Raw genomic sequence first — 23,845 nt, 5'->3', positions numbered from 1 at the left:
ATTTTGCTTTAGTATTCTCTTGAGTGAAGACCTCTGGATGCAAGATTCACATCCTGCTGCCGTAGCAACAAATTGAATCCCATTATTTTGGCCATTGCACAAACAGCTCTTGTAAAATACAGAGTCCTTTCTCGATGTTGGTTAATATCAAATAATCTGGTACTTGTTCTTTTTCTTCAAAATAAACAAGGCTTCTCACTTTTACTTCTCCTGTTTCTGGGGTCAGGATACTGTAGCCTTTACATCCTCTATGTATCCAATCATGGTGCCTCTCTGTTTATTTTTTGTTAAGTTTGGACCTTTTTATGAGCTGGAACATATACATAAGCTTTTAAGTCCAAATTCTCTGATGTTAGTGGTTCTGCCAAAATAAAGTTAAAATGTTTTATTTGTAGATTTCCTAGGTTGTCTGTTTTGTAGATATTTAGCCATAACGGCATCAACCCAGTATTTATCTGGCAATTGTTATGCCCTGGAGCAGTGATTCTTTGTCTCAGCTACACCATTCTGTTTTGGGCTATATGCAAGTGTTCTATCCCTTTATCTTAAATGTGTAGTAATATGGTTTGATGTGTTTTCTGTTAGCAGTGCTTGAGGTTTTCTCCCAGACTGGTTATAAACACGTGTACACATATATAGGCCTTTGTAGTTTGTACTTTGTCACTCATGAGATACGTCTTACAATATCTAGAATAATCCACAATAAATGTTACTATATGCTTATTATGCCCACAAGGCATTGGCTGTATTGAATCACGTGTATCTAAGTGAATAAGCTGCAGAAGCTTCACTGAGTTTCCTTGATTTTGTTTTGGAAGCGGAGGTTATATCTTTTACAATATTTACATGCTTTTCTATTGTGATCCTCTACTAAATAGATCATAAATTGTCTTTAAGTCTCTTTTATGTCATAGATACCATTTGAATATTTTTTGGCTATGCTGGCTTTTACTTCTTTTGTGTTTAAAGGACCACTATAGGCACCCAGACCACTTCAGCTCAATGAAGTGGTCTGGGTGCCAGGTTCATCTAGGGTTAACCCCGCCGCTGTACACATGACAGTTTTAGAGAAACTGCTATATTTACAATAGGGTTAATACAGCCTCTAGTGGCTGTCTCATTGACAGCTGCTAGAGGCTCTTCCGCGCTTCTCACTGTGCAAGTCAGTGAGAAGATGCTGCCGTCCATAGAAAATCATTGAGTAATGCTTTCCTATGGACTGATTGAATGCGAGCGCGGCTCTTGCTGCGCATGCGGCAGATGATGTCGGAAGAGGGAAAAGAGTCCCCAACGCAGGTAAGTGTTTAACCCCTTCAGGCCAGCGGGAGTGGGACCCTGAGGGTGGGCACTATAGTGGTCCTTTAATACAAACACTTACATTACTTTTAAAACCTTTTACAAAAAAAAAAGGCAACTTTATATTTATTGCACTTGAAGTTCACATTATATCCACACTTAGTTAATGCTGAAACACTGAGCAAATTATCTGTGAATTCATGTAAGTAAATTACATTTCCACTTTGTTGTTTAATGTCTGCTTTTGCTGCGCATTGTAAGAAACCATCTCCTCATCCTTATTAAGACCTTTTGTTGCCATTAGCAATGCTTGATGTTTTTTTAAAATTGTGGTCTAATTTTTTTGAATAAATTAGAATCTTTGCACAATGGCTGAATCAATCAACTTGTTTTGATAACTGTACTTGCCTTTATTTGTATTTGCCATTTAGAGGCTTTTCATGTCTATATAGTAATTAGTTTTGTTTTTTAAGCAGTTTCTTGCAAGATAAGATTCATCTGCACAAATAAAACATTCTTTATTTTGCCCTTTTTTGTGAGCAAATCTATTGCCTTGGCTGCTGTAATAGGATGATTTGTTCCCTATGAAATGCTTCTATATGTGTGTGATTTGCAAATTCTCATGTTTCACTACTTCTTGCATTTCCAACTCTCCTTACTGATTTCCTTGATCTGTAACATATTTTACAGAGCGATACACTCTAACGCATAAATTAATTGCAGCTTCCTGGAAGACTTGACAAAACAAGAATCCTGTTGTCTTCTTTGTCTAATTTCTTTCTAGTAGAATCTAAATGATCAGTTTACTCTGATATATGATTCAAATGTTTCTCTAGATCCCCTCCCTCAGCTTCATATTGAACAATTTTCTTGATAAAGTCTTTCATTTAGACTGCTACCTCCTAGACCACATACATTTCTTATGGCTCTTTAGCTTTTGGAATGAATACAAGTGAAGATCTCCGCTCTCTTTTCTCTGTCCATTTTCTGACACTGCATACTTTTTGCATCGGCTACTGATGGACTCTTCCACTGTGTCCCCTAGAAAATTTCTCACAAGCTCATTCTGCATTCTGTACCCCCTTAACAGGTAATTTGTAGATGTGAGAACAGGCACAACACCTCCCATAACATTCACAGCTCCAGTGTATGTGGCCACCATTGATGTTCTTGAGTTGGAAGCGACAGGATTTGATTATCGATTGGACATGGGGAGTAAAAGAGAGGTCAGAATCGAAAAGAACCCCTAGGCAGCGAGCCTGCGAGCTAGAGGTGATAGTAGCACCGTTGACTTGGATGGAGACAACAGGAGTAGCAGCACTTGAGGGAGGAAGAACTAGAAGTCACATTATCAATGATCACATGCACTCATAGAATATGTTTTTATATTACTGTTGCTTGATGTTACTAGAGACTGCATGAATTCCTTTTTTTCCCTATGGAATAAACATGAGAAAAAAAAAATGCAGAATGAATAGGTGTATTTTAACACCTAGCTTAATGCTTTGGGGCACATTTATTGGAACCAACAGAACACTGCAGCAGTCAGCATCTGTGGTCTTTGCAAAATATAAAACAGCCCAGAAAGTGACATAGATGCCTTTAAGTAAATCTATTTTAGACTCGGGGGCAAATCAGGGAGGCCACCAAGGCAATTGCATCCCAAACGAGCTACTAGCTTTTTGTGTGTGTTTGTGTGACTTTTTGTAATTCTAATATGTAATCAAACCTTTTTAATGGTAGCAGTTAAATGGAAAGCATCATCTGTAGGTGTAGTACGGATGTCCATAACAAATTATCTGTCCATACGCTATCCCTACCTCTTGTTGGTATAGGTGCAACAATCGTGAACGGCATGTCACTGCTTCTAGTGAGCAATTGTTTTTTTTTTTTATTTTTTTATTTATTTTTTATGTAGTAAATCACACACATTTTATTTATAACATGTGAGCGAACTCTTTTCATGAGTCTAACAGTCTAACCATTGACGAGTACGACAGAAAATGAACATGTATATGTTGCTACATACACAATAGAGAATGAATACTTAGAGCACAACATACGAGGTACAAGAAATGAGACTATATTGAAATGTTATATTAAAAAAGAAACAAAAATTAAAACCAGACTTTCATGTAATTTAACACCGAACCCATTTTTTTTTATATGAAGTCACAAACCTGATTTGCATACTGGAGAACCTGTTAAAATAAACATGAAAAGCTCTATTCCTTACAGAGTTTCTGTAACAATGGTGTGTCCATCAATTATGGTTGAACTATTTAATAATCCCTAATTAACTTCCTGTGGTTGCAGCAGATTTTGCTCTCTACGTTATTTTCTCATTAATACATTTTCAAATAAAAACTGGTTTAGTGCTTTTCTAAATGCGATGACAGAATAGATGAGTGGAAGGCGCTCAGGTCAAGATACACAGCAGACTGTTTGTCCAATTTATATTTGTGATAATTGCATCTAAAATTGTCACCAAAAGAACATTTCTATTATTAGCTTGCCTCCTTTTTGACTTACTCCTTCCTATTGTGCTTGGCAGATTCCAAAGAAAAATGTCTCATTTCCCCTCTTACTCAATGAGCTAAAATGACAAGTCACTTCTTGGATTAGTAGATAAGTTTCCATGCAGTTGTTACTAAAATGTTACTTTTTAAAGGAGAACTGTCCCTTCTCTGGAAATGACACCATTGAAAAACCAATTTGTGTTATCCTTTTTAATGCATGTGGAACTCCATTTTCGGTTTGAATGCATATTAAAGATATAGCAACAGGCATCACATTCCACCCCAATCCTGGCACATCGTGCTAATGTTACTCCTCCTCTCTCTGTTCTCTCTAACAAGACAGTTTATAATGGCCAGTGAGCCGAGATGCAGGCCTGTTCATCCCAGGTACAGGTAAATATATTAGTGTTGGTTTCTAAATGAATCTTTTGTTTGTTAGACCTCACAAACACATATCCGTTAAATATAGGAGATAAAAGCACATAATAAAAAGCCCGGAGAATGATGGTTACTATTTTAAAGCTATGGGAATCCTGAAAAAAAACAACTCCTATGGAATACTCGGCTTTAGCTAATTTTATACATTGTGCTCTATTCATTTCCTTACAATATTTGCTTTTCACACATCAGTCACCACAGTGGATGTGCTTGGTGCTACTGCCTGCATTAAATTGTTTATAAATAGAAACCTTTTTTGCATAGTTTTTTCAATTGCCAAAGTGGAAAAACAAGTCTTTGTGGAGTATCATTAGCCTTCCCCAATGTAGTAGTGCAAGACATTTGGAAGGCCATAGATGGCTACAGAGCTAATTTGTGTTTTAGAAATAAGGCACGTGAAACAATTGGTCCAAATCAAAAAATATTAATATTAAACAATCAAGCAGGATTACAAAAGAAAGTGACAGAGTTTTAGCCCTTTAAATTAATTCAGCTGGCGCACACTATGATCAGATAAAACCGTGTCTTTATACATTTTGAAAATATCACAGTAATGTATTTTGATTAATCCAAGTCTCTGCACGTTCTCCAACTCTGAGTTTCTTTATCTCGTCCACGCAGTACTTGGGTGGCTGATTTAGCATTTGAAAGTAAATTTGTGCACGCAAACAGAATAGATGAACCAAGCAGAAAAACTTTTATTTGATATAGCTTTTAAGCATCAGTTTGATATTAAGCACAGCGCAAGATATGGGCAGTTAGTATTTTCTTTAACATTTGCTAGATGTGATGTCAATAGAATTCAAGGATCTCTGACAATCAATTGTAAGAGATGTGTTTTAGGGTTTGTATTGATCATTTAAATGGCGGTGGCCCTAGTGTTTTTTTTTTTTTTATACATTGTGCTATTTCCCTTAAGTGTATTTGTATTTGATCAGTTAGGTTTCCATTTACTCTTTCAAACTGGAGCCATTATTGGTTACATTACTAACTGTGTTATATAATTCTAGAACAGATGGTCAAAGCCATTAGGTTACAAATACAAAATAACACTGTGGGGTATATTCACTAAGCACTTAATTGTAGTACATTGAAAACTGGATTGCAAAATTTAGTCTAATATCCAATTCAAGACTACAGCTGAATTGTGGAATTTTCCCAAATCTGCTCATTTTGCTTTGATTTTGGAATTGTGTGTGTGTGTGTATGTGTGTGTAAATATCCATAAATTTAAATTAAATAGTATGTACTCTTCTCTCTGACCTTTATTTAATACCCTTTGAAGCTGGATATTTGATATTGCTGTGTATCAAACGAAAGGATGTTGGTTTATGTTCAAAGTGTGCTACAGCATAACACTACACTTTAAAAGCCTAGAGACAGTCAGCTGACCAGTTATTTATTTTATGTTTAACAGCTGGAATTCATCAGAAGTAGGACATGCCCCCCAACAGTCCTGATTACAAGTGTTCTGACTTTGTTACTTGGTATACCATTTTTGGCATAGAAGGAAAAAATGTAAAAGGAAAAAAAAAAAACAGAGCGGGCATAGGCTCTTTCCTATGGGTCTATTTTAACTCACACATGGGCACTTCACTGCACTGTGTGATACACGTTTTTGTTATGGTTTAAGTTTTTCCTTCCATTTTTTTCTCCTATGCCTATTTAGTAAGTTTAACAGGGAGAAAGGCTTTCTCTACTTTATCTGTCCTACTTTTGATTATTAGCGCTGCTGATCCTCTAGGCAGTAACCTTTCTACCTTTAGCATTTTTACCGGTGCTCAGGAATTAAGGGGAGATCTACGAACACCCTCTGCATTAAAAGGCCAGGACTAATTAAGCCTACATGTATATTGCAGACTTGGGTGTTTAGCAATCTAGTAAGTCTCACTAGGAGAGAGGCTTTCTTTATTTTATTTTACTTTATCCGTCTATCTACTTTTGATTATTAGGGCTGCCAATCTTTTAGACTGTGACCTTTCTCCCTTTGGCACATTTTCTGGTGCTTAGGTACTAAGTGGAGATTTACTAACACCCCATGCATTAAAGGGCCAGGACTAATAAAGCCTATATGAATATTGCAGACTTAGGTGTTAACTTTATCTCCTCACTTACTTACTTAGGCATGGGAGTAGCCTTATAAGACTAGTTCGGTATTACTCATTATTTAGAGACAGTTTATTTTTGTGTTGATACTTTCTGTTACTTCAGATATTTAGTAGTCTCCCTCTGGTTCCATTGTTCCATACCACTGGACGCTTTGATGCCTACGTCTTTATCTCCAGTCAGCATTATATTCAGTTTGTGAATTTTTGCTTCTTTGTTTCTGTTGCTAGTATCTATGGTTAAGCCCTTGGCCATTGCTGGAGTGCCCTCCTGGTGCATGGGATCAGTGTGGAGGTGGTGTTTATTCCCTTTCACACCCATTTTCACACGGATCCCATTTCTTTCTATTTTTTCTGGGTTATTTAAAATTGTCATGATCAGGTCAGGTAGGAGACGATTGCCCGGGTTAACATTAGGATCTTTACTACTGGATTTGGACACTATAGAATAAACAGGATCTCCTATAACTGAAATTACAGGTAGAAACTAGGCTATGTAATAAAGGGTTTAGACAATAAGCCCAAAGAGTGGATATAAAGTAACAGGTAAACCTATAAAAGAAATTATAGGTAGGAGATTGAAGAAGAACCTATAAGAGACAGTATAGGTGAGTATCTTGAGGGTAAACAGACAAGAGGAGTTGGGCAATATGCCCCAGAACAGGATATAAAGAGACAGGGATGGGTAAAGCACTGGAGCCAGGAGCTGAAGTGTTTCAGACAAATAAACAACTTCAATGCAAAGTCCCCATATTAAGCTTGGTGTGTCCTTTTGTAGCTAAATTAATCAACCCAGGCAGGTGAGGAAGAGATGGAAATCTCAGTGCTCGTGGTTAGGGAGGCCACTAGAGGCAGATATTAGTCACTGCAGGAACAAATTTAAGAAAAATTAATAAAGTTCAGAATTTAGATTTTTGGGTCCTGACAAAAATAATTGCTCTCATCATTTATATGGAAGTCTACAATTCACAAGTAGCAATATAATATAAAATTGTAGACTTTATCCTTTACATTGTTGCACTAATACTTCATTTTTTGCAAAGAGCTCTGATAGAAGGTACAATGGCACTTAACTCAACTGTGAACATATTTTAAGTGTTCCCTTTATCATTTCATTACAGAAAGTCAGCGAGAAAGTTGGAGGAGCAGAAGGTACCAAGCTAGATGAAGACTTCAAAGAAATGGAAAGAGTGAGTCCATTTTATTTGTTTTTGATGTATGCATATTAAACTTTTATTGTAATCATTACGATCACTCAATCACTCCAAAGAGCTAATACAAAACTATTACAGTCAAAGGAATTGTAACTATGCATTTTCTGTGCCAAAATATTGTTGATAACATTTCTTAACTTGTTGTGAATTTCAGAGATATGGTGAATAATTAATTCATCTTAAATGGTCAACCTAAGCACCAAAACCATTTCACCTTACTGAAGTGGTTTTGGTGCATAGATAATGTTGCTGCAGTCTAATTGCTTAACTGTCTGACAGCAAGGGAATATGTACAGAAAAGTAATTTATTCATAAATGGCAATCATACAGCCGGCCTACACATCCTTCCTAAAATCATCAATTTCTTACTTTACATTCAGGTCAGATCCAGCATTTATTTTAGAAATGGCAGAGGGTGGAGGACCTTTATTTCCCCACTCTGAATTTTGAAATTATTTCACACTAAGAACGTGTTTACAGTCTTGTCATTACTTGTTACCTGTCAGCAACTACTCTCTAAAATGCCTGTTGCTACTTTTGGTAAGTTTGGTCTGTTTACCAACCGCTACATTTCACAACCAGCGACAGGGTGTTACCAGCTGCCGCTACTGAAAGCCAGCCGCTAAGTAGTGGGTAATGGCTCCCTTTAAACTCAATGGTAGCTGCTACCCTCTTCTTAGTTGCTGGTTTCTGACTTGGTTCCGATTAATTCAATATTGGCTGTGGCTAACCCAAAAATCTAAACACCAGCTTCTGTCCTTGTGTAAAGAGGTTAAGGGCTGCTAAATCCCTATTTATCATATTTAAACAAAAAAGACTCGTCTCCTTCCCAAATTGTTGTGAGATGTTCGACTTTGTGATTTGTGTGATCACTTATTAAATCCATTTATTTAAAGGATTACTCCAACAGCATTATGACCACTTCATTGATTTCACTTTGAAATGCTTCATATATGGAGATGAACCCATCTGCTGTCAGGGGTGTAACTCCATCTCCCGCAACAAGAGTCCCAGGTGGCTAAGGTAATTCTGTGCAAAATTGGCACCTGATGCCAGCCAATGGCAGTAATCCTCCCTCCCCTCAGTGCTGCCCTTGTCCTCTTATTGGCCCATTATCCATGACCTCACTCTCTCTGTCCAATGGGGAGGAGGGAGAGGGAAAGTCATGTCAGCAGATGATCAGACTGGAGAACTTGACCTCGGTGTTAAATCATAAGGTAAGTTTTAGCTGTTAAAAAGAATTTGGGTATATAAGAACAGGATTTAGTTTCTCTCAACATGCTCCCTTGATAAAGGCATTTTTGCCGAAACGTTGGAGGTGTTTTGGTGACTGACTCTGTCCATGCTTCTCACTAGGTCTGGTATGCTTATTGTCATATATTTTTTTTTATAAATTTATTTGTGTTTGTGGGGTTGGATTAGACTGGTATTTCATTTCTCTATTTCTGTACACTGAGACTCTGCTATTCATATAAGACGCGTTTATACATATATATTCAGAATTTTTCTGATCATTGCTGTATAGCGTGATATGATCCTATATTTTGGATCCTTATGTTATGTGATATTCTTATAGAGTGAACCCACTTAACCCCTTAATGACACAACTTCTGGAATAAAAGGGAATCATGACGGAATATTTCCATCACATGTCCTTAAGGGGTTAATAACGATTGTTTTATTATTATTGATGGTTGTGCTCCTTACTCTATTGTTATTTACATGTATTTGGGCTTTTGGGGATAGAGCCTCATGTGAGTGAGCACTCCATATCATATTTTCATAGAGCTCCACTTGGGAGCTTGCATATATTTCATATTGAGTGTGCCTACCTTATTTAATTTTTAACACAATCATTCATTGACAGACACACTGATAGTCACACACATACTCTATGGCAAACATACTCTCACTGATTTGACAGACACTCACAAACACAGTGACAGACACACACTTATACACTGACACACTCATACACTCACATGCACACACACTCATACAATAACTCACAGACACACACACATACACACTCAGAGACACACACACACTCACTCACACATACATTCACTAATTATTATTTTTTATAAATAAGCATTTTCCACCCAGCTTCCCTACCTGGAGAGATGGATCTGTCCCTGGGGTCAAGTGGGGCTGATGGGCGCAGAGGCGGCTCTCTAATTAGGCGATTTAGGCGGCCGCCTAAGGCCTCGCGCTTGCTGGGGCCTCGCGGCCGCCTAAATCACCTTAGGGCAGACTGAACTGTCGGATCCTCGGTCTATGACCGAGGACCTGACAGTGAGAGGGGGCCCGGCGGCTTGCCCAGTATGCCGCCGGGTGGCCCCTCCACATTGTCTGCCCACAGGGAGAGCCAGCCTCTGATCTGCAGCTCCGCCGAGTGCAGAGCTGCAGATCACTTACTGTGTGGTTCTCGCTAGCACACAGAGCGTTGCCGCGGGTTACCACGGCAACGCCCTTATAGGCGCTCGCGAGAACAAGGTCTGCAGCTCTAGCTGAGCTGCAGATTGAAAAGTCATCCCACCGGACCACCAGGGACTGCTGCCACTGGACCACCAGGGAATTATATTTTACAAATAAGGTATTTAATTGTGTGGAGGCTTGTCACAGCCTCCACACACACTGCCCTCCCACCCCACTGTCCTGCCCCAAAACTGCCCTCTCCCCCCCAACTGCCCTCCCACCCCTCACTGCCCTGCCCCAAAACTGCCCCCCCATCCCCACTGCCCCAGAACTGCCCTCCCACCCCCACTGCCTTGCCCCCCACCCCCACTGCCCCAGAACTGCCCTCCCACCCCTCACTGCCCTGCCCCAAAACTGCCCCCACTGCCCCAGAACTGCCCTCCCATCCCTCACTGCCCTGCTCCAAAACTGCCCTCCCACCCCTCACTGCCCTGCCCCAAAACTGCCCCCACTGCCCCAGAACTGCCCTCCCACCCCCACTACACTGCCCCAAAAATACCCCCTTCCCCCACTGCCCCAAAACTGCCCCCCACCCCCACTGCCCCAGAACTGCCCTTCCACCCTTCACTGCCCTGCCCCAAAACTGCCCCCCTAACCCCACTGCCCCAGAACTGCCCTTCCACCCCTCACTGCCCTGCCCCAAAACTGCCCCCCTAACCCCACTGCCCCAGAACTGCCCTCCCACCCCCACTGCCATGTCCCCAACACTGCCCTCCCACCCCCACTGCCCCAACACTGCCCTCCCACCCCCACTGCCCCAAAACTGCCATCGCACCCCCACTAAGCCAAAACTGCCCTCCCACCCCCACTGCCCCAACATTTCCCTCTCACCCCCACGCCCCAAATCTGCCCTCCCACCCCCACTGCCCTGTCCCCAACACTGCCCTCCCACCCACACTGCCCAAATACTGCCCTCCCACCCCTACTGCCCTGTCCCCAACACTGCCCTCCCACCCCCACTGCCCTGCCCCAAAAATGCCCCCCCACCCCCACTGCACCAAAACTGCCCCCCACCCCCACTGCCACAACACTGCCCTCCCACCCCCACTGCCCTGTCCCCAACACTGCCCTCCCAGCCCCCACTGCCCTGCCCAAACACTGACCTCCCACCCCCACTGCCCCAACACTGCCCTGCCCCAACACTGCCCTCCCACCCACACTGCCCTCCCACCCCCACACTGCCCTGCCAGTCATATACCCTACCCCCCACACTGCCCTGCCAGTCATATACCCTACCCCCCACACTGTCCTGCCCACCCCATACACGGCACCCACATTGCCCTGCCACCCACATTGCCTGCCCCCGACACTGCCCTGCCCACCACATACACTGCACCTACATTCCCCTGTCAGCCACATACCCTGCCCCATATACATTTCCACCACACTGACCACCACATGCCCTTACCCCCACATACACTGACCACCACTTACACTGCCCCCACACTGATGACCACCACATACACTGCGCCCCACACTGACGAACACACTGACAACCACATACCCTACCCCCAACACTGACCACAGCATACACTGCCCCCCCACACTGATGACCACACTGACAACCACATACACTGCCCCCACACTGACGATCACACTGACCACCACATACACTGCCCCCCACACTGACCACCACTTACACTGCCCCCACACTGATGACCACCACATACACTGCACCCCACACTGACGAACACACTGACAACCACATACCCTACCCCCAACACTGACCACAGCATACACTGCCCCCCCACACTGATGACCACACTGACAACCACATACACTGCCCCCCACACTGACGATCACACTGACCACCACATACACTGCCCCCCACACTGACCACCACATACACTGCCCCCACACTGACTCAATCACTCTCACACACCCTGCACCCCACACTTTCTCTCACACAAATTGCCCCCCACTGTCACAAACACTGCCCCCCACACTGTCACACACCCTGCTCCCCCACACTGTCTTCCACATACACTGCCCCCACACTGACCACCACAGAAACTGTCCCCCACATTGACCACCACATACCCTGCCCCCCACAATGACCACCACATACCCTAACCCCCCCACACTGCACCCCACATATCCTGACCCCCACACTGACCACCACATACCCTGTCCCCCACACTGTCTCCCACACATTCTGCCTCCTCCACTGACTCAATCACTCTCACACACCCTGCACCCCACACTTTCTCTCACACAAATTGCCCCCCACTGTCACAAACACTGCCCCCCACACTGTCACACACCCTGCTCCCCCACACTGTCTTCCACACACTTTGCCACCCACACGGTCACACACCCTTCCCCCCCCACACTGTCGTACACACTGCCCCCTCATGCTGTCGCACACCCTGGCCTCTCTACACTGTGTCCCACACACCTTGCCCTTCCTACACTGTCACACACCTTGCCCTCCCACACTGTCACACACCCTGCTCCCCCACACTGTCACACACCCTTTCCCCCCACTACACTGTCGTATACACTGCCCCCCCTACACTGTCGTACACACTGCCCCCTCATCTGTCGCACACCCTGGCCTCTCTACACTTTGTCCCACACACCTTGCCCTCCTACACTGTCGCACACTCTGCTCCCCCACACTGTCACACACCCTGCTCCCCCACACTGTCACACACCCTGCTCCCCCACACTGTCACACACCCTGCTCCCCCACACTGTCACACACCCTTCCCCCCCTACACTGTCGTACACACTGCCCCCCCCTACACTGTCGTACACACCCCCCCCCTCACCCTGGCCTCTCTACATTTTGTCCCACGCACCTTGCCCTCCCACACTGTCACACACCCTGTCCCCCCACACTGTCACACACTGTCACCATCCTCCACACTGCCACCCCACACTGTCATCTTCCTCCTCACTGTCACATTCCTCTACACTGATCCCTCACCCTGTTACCCTTTCACACACTTGCACCCCATATTGTCAGCCCCCAACACTGTCACCATACATACAGTCACTCCTTCCACACACTGCCCCTGCACACACTGTCACCCTTTTCAACACTGCCTCCCACACTCTCACCTACCCACCGTCCCAATTCCACACACATACAGCCACCCCCACACTGTCACCCCCACATGCTGTCATGCCCCCTACACCCAGCCTCGCTCACATTAACCTCTCCTAATCTTGTTGCTCTCACCCTCTCCATCCATACCACAATTACCGGCTCTCGCTCTTCCACACTCACCCTATCACATTAACTTCTCCTATCCTGTCACTCATCCTGCCTAAACATGCCACACTCACCCTGTCACATAACCCTCCCTCATCCTGTCACTCTCACTTCCCCTTGCCCTGGTACGCATTCTCCTTCAACCGTGCCATACTCACCCCAACAGTGAATACAGAGAGTAAATCTCTGTATCCAGTGCTGCAAGCCTGTCGTATAATATAACAACAGCTCATTATACACACGATATGTTTTTTAACTATGTGTTTTAGTGGGGGCCTCTTGTTTGACTTTCGCCTAAGGCCTCATAAAGTCTAGAGCCGCCACTGGATGGGCGGCATGCAGCAGTGGTAAGATCAGAGGCGGCGAGGGAGCATTAATCTCCTCGCTCTGCTCCCTCGCGGGCTGCCTACTGATTATGTCATATTCCGGCTCCCGCGGCATCTGCAAACAGCGCGCGAGGGAGCAGAGCGGGAAGATTAGAGCTCCCTTGCCACCTCTGATCTTGCCACTGCTGCACGCCGTCCCAGAGGTCCAGAGGTTGGCCTGGCAGGAGGGAAAGCTTCCCTCCTGCCGGTCACTGAAATCTTGCACCCCCAGAGCCGGGGCGACCTAAGGCGGCCACCTGTGCTGCCTTATGGATGCGCCGGTCCTGCTGGGCATACATGACCACAGCCTTGCTTTCATAGTCTCCTTGCTGGAGAATTTATGCTTGCTCCAAATGAGTAAACCACAACTATGTAAAGGACATAATCTGAGCCCTCTCAGCCAATTGATGGAGTCATGTACCAGACCTGCTTCAGCTCCGTAAAGAATCTGGAGGTAACCTGCAAGAAAGCAGCAGCGGTGCAAGCACCCAGGGGACCCAGGTAAATTGCTAAAGCATTTAAAACATTTTAACAGAAGAGTCTCTGAGAGTGCCAGGGCACTCTTGAAACTATCACCACTACTAAGAGCGGTAGAGTTTATAGAGCTTTTAGTGTTCCTTTAAGTGGTTATTATGCATTTACATTTAACACCTTTTTTTTTTTTATGTAGTGCATAGTCAGGTTCACATATAGACAGGACATGTTCAAATATAACATTGCAATTTGTCATCAAGTAGCTTACTTTACATGTCGAGAGTACTGCACAATTTTTTGGTATAAGAAACTATGAAGAAAAAAACGAAACCACCTAGATGCTTAGCTTGCAAACTTTGTCTGACAAATAGGTGCAGTCTATTCTCTGGCAGCGATTGTACTTGGTAAATATGAAATTTGAGGAAACCACGATAGGGAACAAGATGTTTAGCATGGGGCTCTAGTTAGCGAGGCAGGTGAGCCAGCCTTAGGCGTTCGTGAGCAGCTTTATAATTGGGGATACCTCTGGGGTGAACCAGGTTAAGCTTTCGTGTGATTTATGCTAACTTTTGCTTTAGGCGGTACAAGTTGGGGATTGCTCGGGTTGTCAAGTTAACCTAGCATAGGGAGCTGAGTACTTGATATTCGTCTGTAGTTCTAGCTAGGTATAATATCAACTGGGCTTACATTGCCACGACAACCTAGTTAAGCTACATTTAACACCTTTTAACTGTTTTTTGTTTATTTAATGGTTTGAGGATTCTACATTTTACATCAAAATAAATTCTGCCCTGGTGAAATATTTATTTTCAGAAGACAGCAATGCATTTAAGAAAGCTTCCCTCCACACCTCTTTGATTACAGAAAATTTTTCAGACATCTGCAGTCATTCTCAAATTGTGCCGAGTTGTTAATACATCATCTTTGTGATATGTTTCACGCTTCTAAATCTTTAAATGGCTCTGTCACCAAAATACACTTCCACAAATAAGCTAATCTGCTCTACATAGCTCACTGTGCCTGAATCTTTTTATTTTTTTATTTTTGCCTGAGCACTCTAGTTTTTCATTGCTGTATATATCGAAAAGTACAAAATACAGAGTAAATATCAATGTATACACAAATAACCGGTGCTATAAAAGTGAATAATAAATTATACAACCGTACGCGGATGTAGTGGTAGAACTACCACTCACATGGCTCAGAGCTGTACCAGGCTCTGTATAGCAGGCTTGAGGGTGCCAATGCTGGCTTACGAATCCACTGATTAGGTAGCAGAAGATGCGACTTCAGATGTATGATCAAAATATAGACTTAAATACAACTTGAAAAACTGAAGGTACTTAAATAGAATGGGAGTGGAACTAAAAGTGCATAAATACAAAAGGTAAAGAAAACCAGGGTTCCGCTCACAACCTCACAGACCGTAATTGGGAGTATAAAAACAATGTATAATATGAAAATGCAGCAGACGCATTTCGGCTAGGTAAGCCTTCTTCCAGTGCGGATGATCAGTTCAAATGTTCGTCTTTTTTTTTTTTTTTTTTAAGTGTTTTTTCTTTATTTTTGAGTGCAGTGTTAAATGTACATTTCAACATTATCACATGGCTTTATAGAAAGAGTAACAACATGGCGGTTCGCATCATCATGGTATGCTGCACTTTTTTTTGTTTTTTTGAACACAAGTAATAGCAAATTATAAACAGGCGTATTAACAAACAAAACAATCAAAATAATCACGTCCAGTCTGAGCTGGGGTTGCGTGTCTAACTGTATAGACTTGCTAGGCATGTGAGTGAAATTGAAGGTGTAGCTTAGACTATATATGCACAAGCTTTGCGTTTGTAATTCAGTTTGAGTGAGTAGCGAGATGTTAGTGAGTAGCGTGCTGGTTTTCTGTTGACTTAGATATCCATATATTGTGTGATGGATAGAGCTATGTTGGGGTTTGGATATGTTGAGTGCAGAAGGGTTGTGTGTCTTCTAGTAGGAGGTTAAGTGTGTCTGTTTAGTGTCAGTCATGTGGTTAACCCCTGAGCTGCCTAAGTGTGTGGAGTGTAGTCGCCTGCGTTCAGAAAAATGGACCTTAATTGCTTATGTGCAAAAGCTACCTCTGCTTTGTTTAAGATGGGGACATCAGGTTTCTTTGGCAGCAGTTACATAGAACATAGAAACATAGAATGTGACGGCAGATAAGAACCATTCGGCCCATCTAGTCTGCCCAGTTTTCTAAATACTTTCATTAGTCCCTGGCCTTATCTTAGTTCTAGCCTATAGAGGTGTGTGAGTGTCTGTGCTTGATATATGTTGTGGGTTATGTATACTATTGCGTAGGGTGGTGTATCGCCTCAGTCCCGGGAGATGACTCGAGCGAGTCTGTGTTTAGAGTGTCCGTCTGGGGATGCTCAGCCAATGCCTGTTAGCGGATGGCCAGTAGGTTTAAATGGCATAAGTCCACATTGGGATATGGGTTGGTTGGATAGGCCGGCCTCTGCTGCCCTCTGTGTCATGCTGGCGCTGCTGCTGGAGCCGCCGTTAGGCGTTGTGAAGGCTGTAGGTGGTCTTGATCTTTGGGCGATGAACCAGTCTTTTTCAGTCGCTGGTGCTTTTTGGCGGTGGGTGTAGGAAAGTCCCTTGTGGTTCTCTGGGGCTGGGGGGTTGCGGGGCCTCCCGGTGCAGCGCTGTCTCTCCGATGGGGCAGGATGCTTGAGGGGGGAGTATTGCAGGGGTAGCCTCTGGATGAGTCCCTTTGGAGGGTTTCTGCGACTCACCCGTGGTCGAGCGTGGAAGTGTCGTAGCTTGTTTCGGGCTTCCCGCCTCCTTCTCCCTGCTGCCCAGGTCCCTCTCGGGTTTGTTTTGGGGTCTCTTGGGGCTGATGCCGCTGGCACTTCCTCCGGAGTGACCCCGCGGCTCGTGATCTTGGCCCAGAAGCTTGCGAATAGTCGGTTTAGCCTTTCCGACAGTGGGAGCAGGCAGGTCTCGGATGTTGAGGCCCGCATGGCTGCCGCCATGTTGATTGTTGCTGGCTCTGCGGCGTTGGTAAGCCGAGGTTGGTGCTTTCATCTAGAGTTACATGCTTTGGTTGCCGGGATATCCCTCACCGGCGGGGGGGGGTGAAGCGGTGTTCCAGGGAAACCTCCAGCAATGTGGGCTGCAGTTGGCTGGGGGATCGGCCGTCTCCCCTGTGCCTTCTGAGTAGGCCGCCATTAGGCCTCAGGTCTCTCTCCCGGTCACGGTTGCCTGTTTTGCTCAGCGTCTTTTTTATCTTCGTCTCCATGTTTTACCCGTGTTGCTTGGGCTGAGTAGCAGTCTGTGTGGAGCTTTGTAGGGTTTTTTTTGGTTTTATTAACAGGTTTTGGGCCATTTTGCTAGGAGCTCATCCACAGTGCGGCCGCTCTGATCGGCTTTCAGGCTCCGCCCCCCAAATGTTCGTCTTTTTATATCTCCCATCTTCTAAAAATCACCTGTGGTCCGTTTTCAAATCGCGTAACGTCCCTTCCGGTTTTCCGCGTGACATCACTTCCTCTCTCATCTCGGTGGAATGCACGGCATTAGCTTAATAGTTCCGGTATTATGAATGTGTGTTTAGCCACAAGTGTTTTAACTTAAATCTCTGTAAAAGAAGCAGAGCAATACATTTTTTTTAAATTCTTTATTTTGGTCACTCAGCATGTTAAAAAGAAATACATTATGTGGGCTGTTGCACTTAGGGTTCACATACAGTAGTAAAAGCATAGTTATCGGCTTGTGCTTAGCATCACGCAGAGTGATTTTTTTAAAACAAGTTAGTCAACAGGTATAATACCATAAGATAAGCCCCATTGGGCACATTAATTAGGTATATTCAGTAACGGTATATCTCGCATAGGCCTCCAAGGATTTACGTCAGTATGTTATCTTAGCTCTTTTATGGGTAATGCGGAGTGGGGGTGGGGGAGGATAAATTGGAGCCAGCGTTAGAATGAACATCTCTTCCATATGACCGCACTATTTGCGGGTCCACTTTCATAAGGCTGTATTTGAATGACAAGAGACTGTAAATGGGGAGATATATGAGCCCACTCTAACGTTTCTAGATATAAGGTTTTTAAGATTAAGAGATCAAAAGCAAAGTAATAACCATTAAGCAAAATCACATTTATAACTTGGAGAGTATAGCACAGGTTGTGGTAGCGGAATTTGTGGCATTTGTGGATAAAATCGTCCGTTCAGTATAGATCTCTCAGGCTGTGTCGCCCGCTGGCGTAGTGCGTCAAGACGATCTGGGTATAAAGTCCCTTACTGTAGTGGGGTCTACCTGGGTCAGGGTGGTCACGGAGCCAACAGGCCCAGAAGTGAGTCTAGTTCCTGTGGGCTCCTCGCCCGGTAGGTAGTCCCTTGAAATGTGAAGGTGATGAGACGTGGCACTCCCCAGCAGTAGGGGATACTTTTGGATCTCCGGTGTTGTAGGCTAGGTTGAAGCGATTTGCGCCAGCTTAGTGTGCTCCTCGTCAAGTCAGGGAACAGAAATATATGGCAGTCCTCGAATGACAGAGGGGTTTTCCCTCAGGCCGCTGCTAATAATGCGGTCTTGTCTTGAAGGGTTTGAAACCTCACAATAAGGTCTGCTGTAGCAGTTGGGGGTGCTTTTGCCGATTTAGGCAGGCAGAACAATCCGTCTAGCTTCACAAGTTTTGCCTGTTTAGGTTGTAGTAATGTTGCCAATAGGTGCCCCACGTAGTGTGGGAGGTCAGCAAGTCTTATGTCATCAGGTACCCCTCTGATCTTTAAGTTATTTTTCCTTCTGTGGTCCTCCATGGTCTCCACTTTCTCGGCTGTGCCAAATTGTTGTTTGTGGAGGTCTGAGATTCTCTGTTCCAGAATAGTTATATGTGTGTCTTGGGAGCCTGCAGTGGCCTCTAGGAGATTAGGCCTCCTAGTGGCCCCCTCTATGGCCTCCTTGAAACTTGCTCGGTCGGCAGCTAAGTCTTACCTGAATTCTGTGAAAATTTTTGTCAACAAGGCTGCGGTGACCGGGTCTCCTGCTGGAGGTGTCTTGGTCTTATGCCCTTTGGGCGGATTTATCGTGGCGCCTTTTCCCGGGTCTGGGTAGGCTTCCTCTGAGGAGTCGGAAAATCCGTCTTAACCCAGCGCCATTTTCTCCCATGCGGCCTTCTGTGAGTTCCGCAGGCGTTCATCGATGTCGTAGCTGTGAGGGAGTTTTTCTGGTCTCGGTTTTTTGTTTGTCTTACCCATCATCACCTACCCGACAGGTAGACAAAATATGGGAGAGGTAGGTGCCCAATTTCCGCCAGTAAATCGGGTGTTTTGCTTGCGTTGGTACAGAGCTTTCCAATATGCGTCCGTGCTGGTCTGCAGCTTGCTCCGTCCCTTAGAGCAATTCATTTTAATACCATATATACAGGACAAAAAAAAAAAAAAAGCAATATTGAACGATAAAAGTGATTAAATGTATAATTATATGACAAAAGATAAAAGTAAAAATGGACAAATAATACAGATAAGAAATTAAAAAGGAAATATATAAATTAAAATAAAACATATGTATATCAAACTTATAACAGCATAATGGAAACGGTGAGATTATGTGAATGTCAATAAAAATGGAAAGAATACATAGTAGAAAATGTGCAAAGTTAGCAAGAGGGAGGGAAATGTGCGCACCCAAAAGATACAAACACTCATATAAAAATATATAAATATATTGTAAAAATTGGGAGTATATAAAAAATAAAGAATGCAAGGGGTTCTCCCTATAATAAATATATCTCACTCCATGAAAAATATATAATATATAAAATGTGTATATATCTTTATAAAAATGGATGCATTCAAAATCAATGGATTTAGTTAAAGCTTCTGTCTCGTTTGCCCCTTTCCACAAGCCCTTCTCTCTTTTGTGTCCTCCCAGCTGCTCTAAGTGTCTCTCTACCAAGCCCTGGTCTGTCCCTTTTGCCCTTTCCACAGTCCCTCTGTGCTGTTAATTTTGGTCGCAAATTTCAATTTAATTTTAGTCATAGTATTCTGACTAAAACGCCATTTTAGTTTTAGTCGTATTTTAGTCATCTGACTTGTTATAGTTTTAGTCGACTAAATCTCAAAAATATTAGTTGACTAAAATTTCTAGTCGATAAAATTAACACTGCTGGAGGATGAGGCAAAGGAGTCAAGACTACATAGTGACTTAATTCCCATGAAGTTATTAGACATGTGCAATTCGTTGCGGTCCGAATTCAAATTCGGACGAATTTTGGGCAATTCAGATATTCGGGTACTTCTGAATGTCCGAATAGCTGAATTGCTGAAGTCCCGAATTTCCAAAGCACAGTATTGCCTAAGTACTAATATACTTACCCAGTTTAAGAATGAAAATGTTACACTGTATACAATTTTAAATAAAAAGTATACAAACATAGCCAGGATTCAGCTGTAAGCATTTGCAACACTTACAACAATCAAGTAACATACATTCATATAACATGTAAGTTACTTAGCCTAAGTAGATATCTCCCTAATTCCCACGGTATTAGGGAGCTATCTACTAAAAGGCTGAAAGACCTAAATTGGTCTTTCAGCCAAATTTTCTAATACTAAGTAAAGATTACTTAGTATTAGTAAATTATGCCCCTACTCGCTATACCGCGAGTAGGGGCATGTCTAGTAAACAGTGAGCAGCCTGTGGCTGCTCACTGTAAAAAAAACTAAAACAAAAAAAAAGCCTTGCCCCGCCCTGCAATTAGGCTCAGAGCACTCTGATTGGTGGGTTTAAGCCATCCAATCAGAGTGCTATGACAGGTAAATGAAGAGACTGACAGGTAAGTCTCTACATTTACCTGTCACAGCACTCTGATTGGTTGGCTTGAAATCCACCAATCAGAGTCATTTTACACAGCGTGGGAAAGTACTTTGGAATTTTCCCACGCTGTGTAATTTGACTCCTAACTCTCTGATTGGTGGGTTGAAAGTAACCAATCAGAGTGTTATTTAGGGGCCCCACCCGCCACTCAGGAGTGGGGGCCGGGGGGAGGACAATAGGTCCCCCCCTTATTGATATTTAGAGCCCCAACCGCTGCTCAGGGGTGGGGGCCGGGGGGAGGACAATAGCTCCCCCCTCCTTATTGATATTTAGGGCCCCACCCACCGCTCAGGGGTGGGGGATGGGGGGGAAGACAATAGGTCCCCCCAATTCTAACTTAGGGCCCCCACCTGCCGCTCAGGGGTGGGGGCCGAGGGGAGGACAATAGGTTGTTTTGTTTTTTTTTTTAGGTTTTTTAGGTTTTTTTTTTACAGTGAGCAGCTACAGGCGATATAGCGAGTAGGGGCAAAATGTACTAATACTAAGTAATTTTTACTTAGTATTAGTAAATTTGGCTGAAAGACCAATTTAGATCTTTCAGCCTTTTGGTAGATAGCTCCCAAATACCGTGGGAATTAGGGAGTTATCTACTTAGTGGCTGCAAGAAAAGTCCCGAAGTGTCAAACCGAATGGCCGAAGTCCCGAATTTCGGAATGCCGAACCGAACCGAAATTTTTCCCCATGCAAATTTTTCCCCATCCCTAGAAGTTATGTGGTCTAGAGTAGTGCTTTTTAAAGGTTCATATAAAATGCTTACAAACCTACTATAAGAATAAGGCCACAAGGATGTGGGCTGATGTGTGAAAAATAGAGGTCAAAGAGGTGTGAGATAACATTGCGAATCATAGTGACTCTACTATATAATGATCTCTAATTCCATCAATCCACAATGGTCCTGATATGTTGCAGAAGGTTTGGGGGTGTAGTATGGGATAAACCTTTTTTAATGACCTCTCAAATGTCTTGATCTTTGAAATAGTAGAATATTTCTTAAAATGTAATGATTACCAGGTTTATACAAGCAATCAGTGTGATTTTATTATTAAAAAAAAAAAAACCTCGGGGGCGGAGCCGAGCCGAGTAACAGACTGGACGCACTCTACACGAGCTCCCGCAGTGCAGGCCCAAAACTACCGGATTACCCGAGCCCAAATGCTGCGATCCACTCAAGCACCAGCCCATGGGCAAGAGAAGGCAGCCACGGTCATGCCGACACCACAAGTAACACCCGACCCGACCGGGAAAAGTGGCAGCAAACTGAGGCCTAGAGGGGGAAGGACGGCCGCCTTCCCGCCAGATGCCACCCGCAATGCACGAGTGCAAACCACGCACCCCCCCCCCCCTATGGACCGGTGGGGGATATCCCGGTCCCCGCCAGGTGGGTTGCCCCGAACCCCACACCCGACGACAGGCATACAGACCTACACAAGCGAGAGGGAGAAGGGTGCACCTAAGATGGCGGATCAAGCAGTCACAAGAGTGTCTAACAAACGACGACAACACCATGGTGTGGCAGATACCTGGAACCAAGCAATAGACCCCATTACTGCGATCTTCGAACGCTTCTGGGCCAAGCTGCAGGCGTGTTTGCAGCCTGAAGAGCCTCGCCGACACCCTACCATACGGGCTGGAGTCGCAAGTAAGCAGAGGAATGGGAGTCCGCCTCAGGGCCACTCTAAGACCCACGCTACCACATCACACACCCGTGGCCCTCCCGGGCTGAGAGCAGTACGGGGCGCTCCCAAGAGGTGCCGGCCACACTGGCGGAGTACAAAGCAGCGACCACCCAAGCGACCTGGCAAGACTCCCCGCACCACCCCGAAGGGGTTGAGCCTGGGCCACGATGGCTCCCAGGCTCACGGCCGACTAGCACCAGCTCTCGCACAGCTCCGGGGAGGGAGAGGACTCCCGGCTCTGAACCACTGCGGCATTACCCAGCTGAGACGTAATTCAGGAAGACGGCCTACACCCGAACACACTGTATCCCGACACAGCTCACTTGCTCTATCAGCCTACAGACCATGCGGTTGCAGGTACGTGACCTGCGGTGGGCAAACTCGAGACACTGTCGAGAGACAGCCTGCCCAAGTGTGGCAACGCGTGCCTTACTGCACGAGAGCAGGGGAGAGGAACCCCATCGAGGAGGCTGGAGATAGCGGAGACGGGACTTACCTGACACAAGGCATAGGCTGACGGGCCCGCAAGACATGTCTGCTATGTTGCAACCTACCCAGCACTATGTTTACACCACATATGGGACTTTAAAGGAATGTATGCTGAAGCATGTTTTCTATTGCCCAGTGGCATTTCCTAGTTGTTTGCCTCACCAGTTCTAATTTAGCATGTTTCTCCTACTGTTTATACCTGTTAGCGCCAAATTCTAAATGTCACTTAATTGCATGAAGCTTATAGCCTACTATTTGCAATCACGCATGATGCAGTATGTATCCTAGTAATGCCTTAACAAGAGTAGGGACGATAAAGTACAGCTTAGAGCAATGTGCCCTTTATCAGTCTCAATATCCTAATGAGATATACTAGGTCGCAAAGTTAACGAGAACCAAGGAAAGTCTAGCCAAACCTAAAGCGCAGAATTATTAAACGTACTGGTTACACTAAAGTTATCATATTATAAAAATTGTGCAGTTTAACCCAATGCTCCTATTGTTACAAGTGAATATTCGCTCAAGGATTGCTCTTGGGGCACCACGAGCTTGTCTGTCATTTTGTCATTGCACAACAAAAATAAAGAATTAAAAAAAAAAAAAAAAAAAAACAACCTCAAGACTCATTGGTTGTAAATACTAGTATCTTGTGGCTGTAGGACAGTCTAGGAATGTCTCGGTATAAATCTTTAAAGCGGCACTGTCATACCAAACC

At 44.3% G+C, this 23,845-nt stretch overlaps 1 protein-coding gene across 1 annotated transcript in view; it reads left to right on the top strand.

Annotated features, from left to right (window-relative positions):
• SH3GL2 (SH3 domain containing GRB2 like 2, endophilin A1) overlaps positions 1-23,845 on the top strand; it is a 224,968-nt gene that overhangs the window by 154,999 nt on the left and 46,124 nt on the right. Inside the window, exon 2 of the mRNA XM_063457243.1 lies at positions 7,480-7,548. Coding sequence (XP_063313313.1) covers positions 7,480-7,548 — 69 coding nt within the window. The remainder of the gene's footprint in view (positions 1-7,479; positions 7,549-23,845) is intronic.

The sequence above is a fragment of the Pelobates fuscus genome, chromosome 5 (assembly GCF_036172605.1).
Source record: "Pelobates fuscus isolate aPelFus1 chromosome 5, aPelFus1.pri, whole genome shotgun sequence".
NCBI lineage: Eukaryota > Metazoa > Chordata > Amphibia > Anura > Pelobatidae > Pelobates > Pelobates fuscus.
This window is presented reverse-complemented; position numbering and strand designations above follow the sequence as displayed.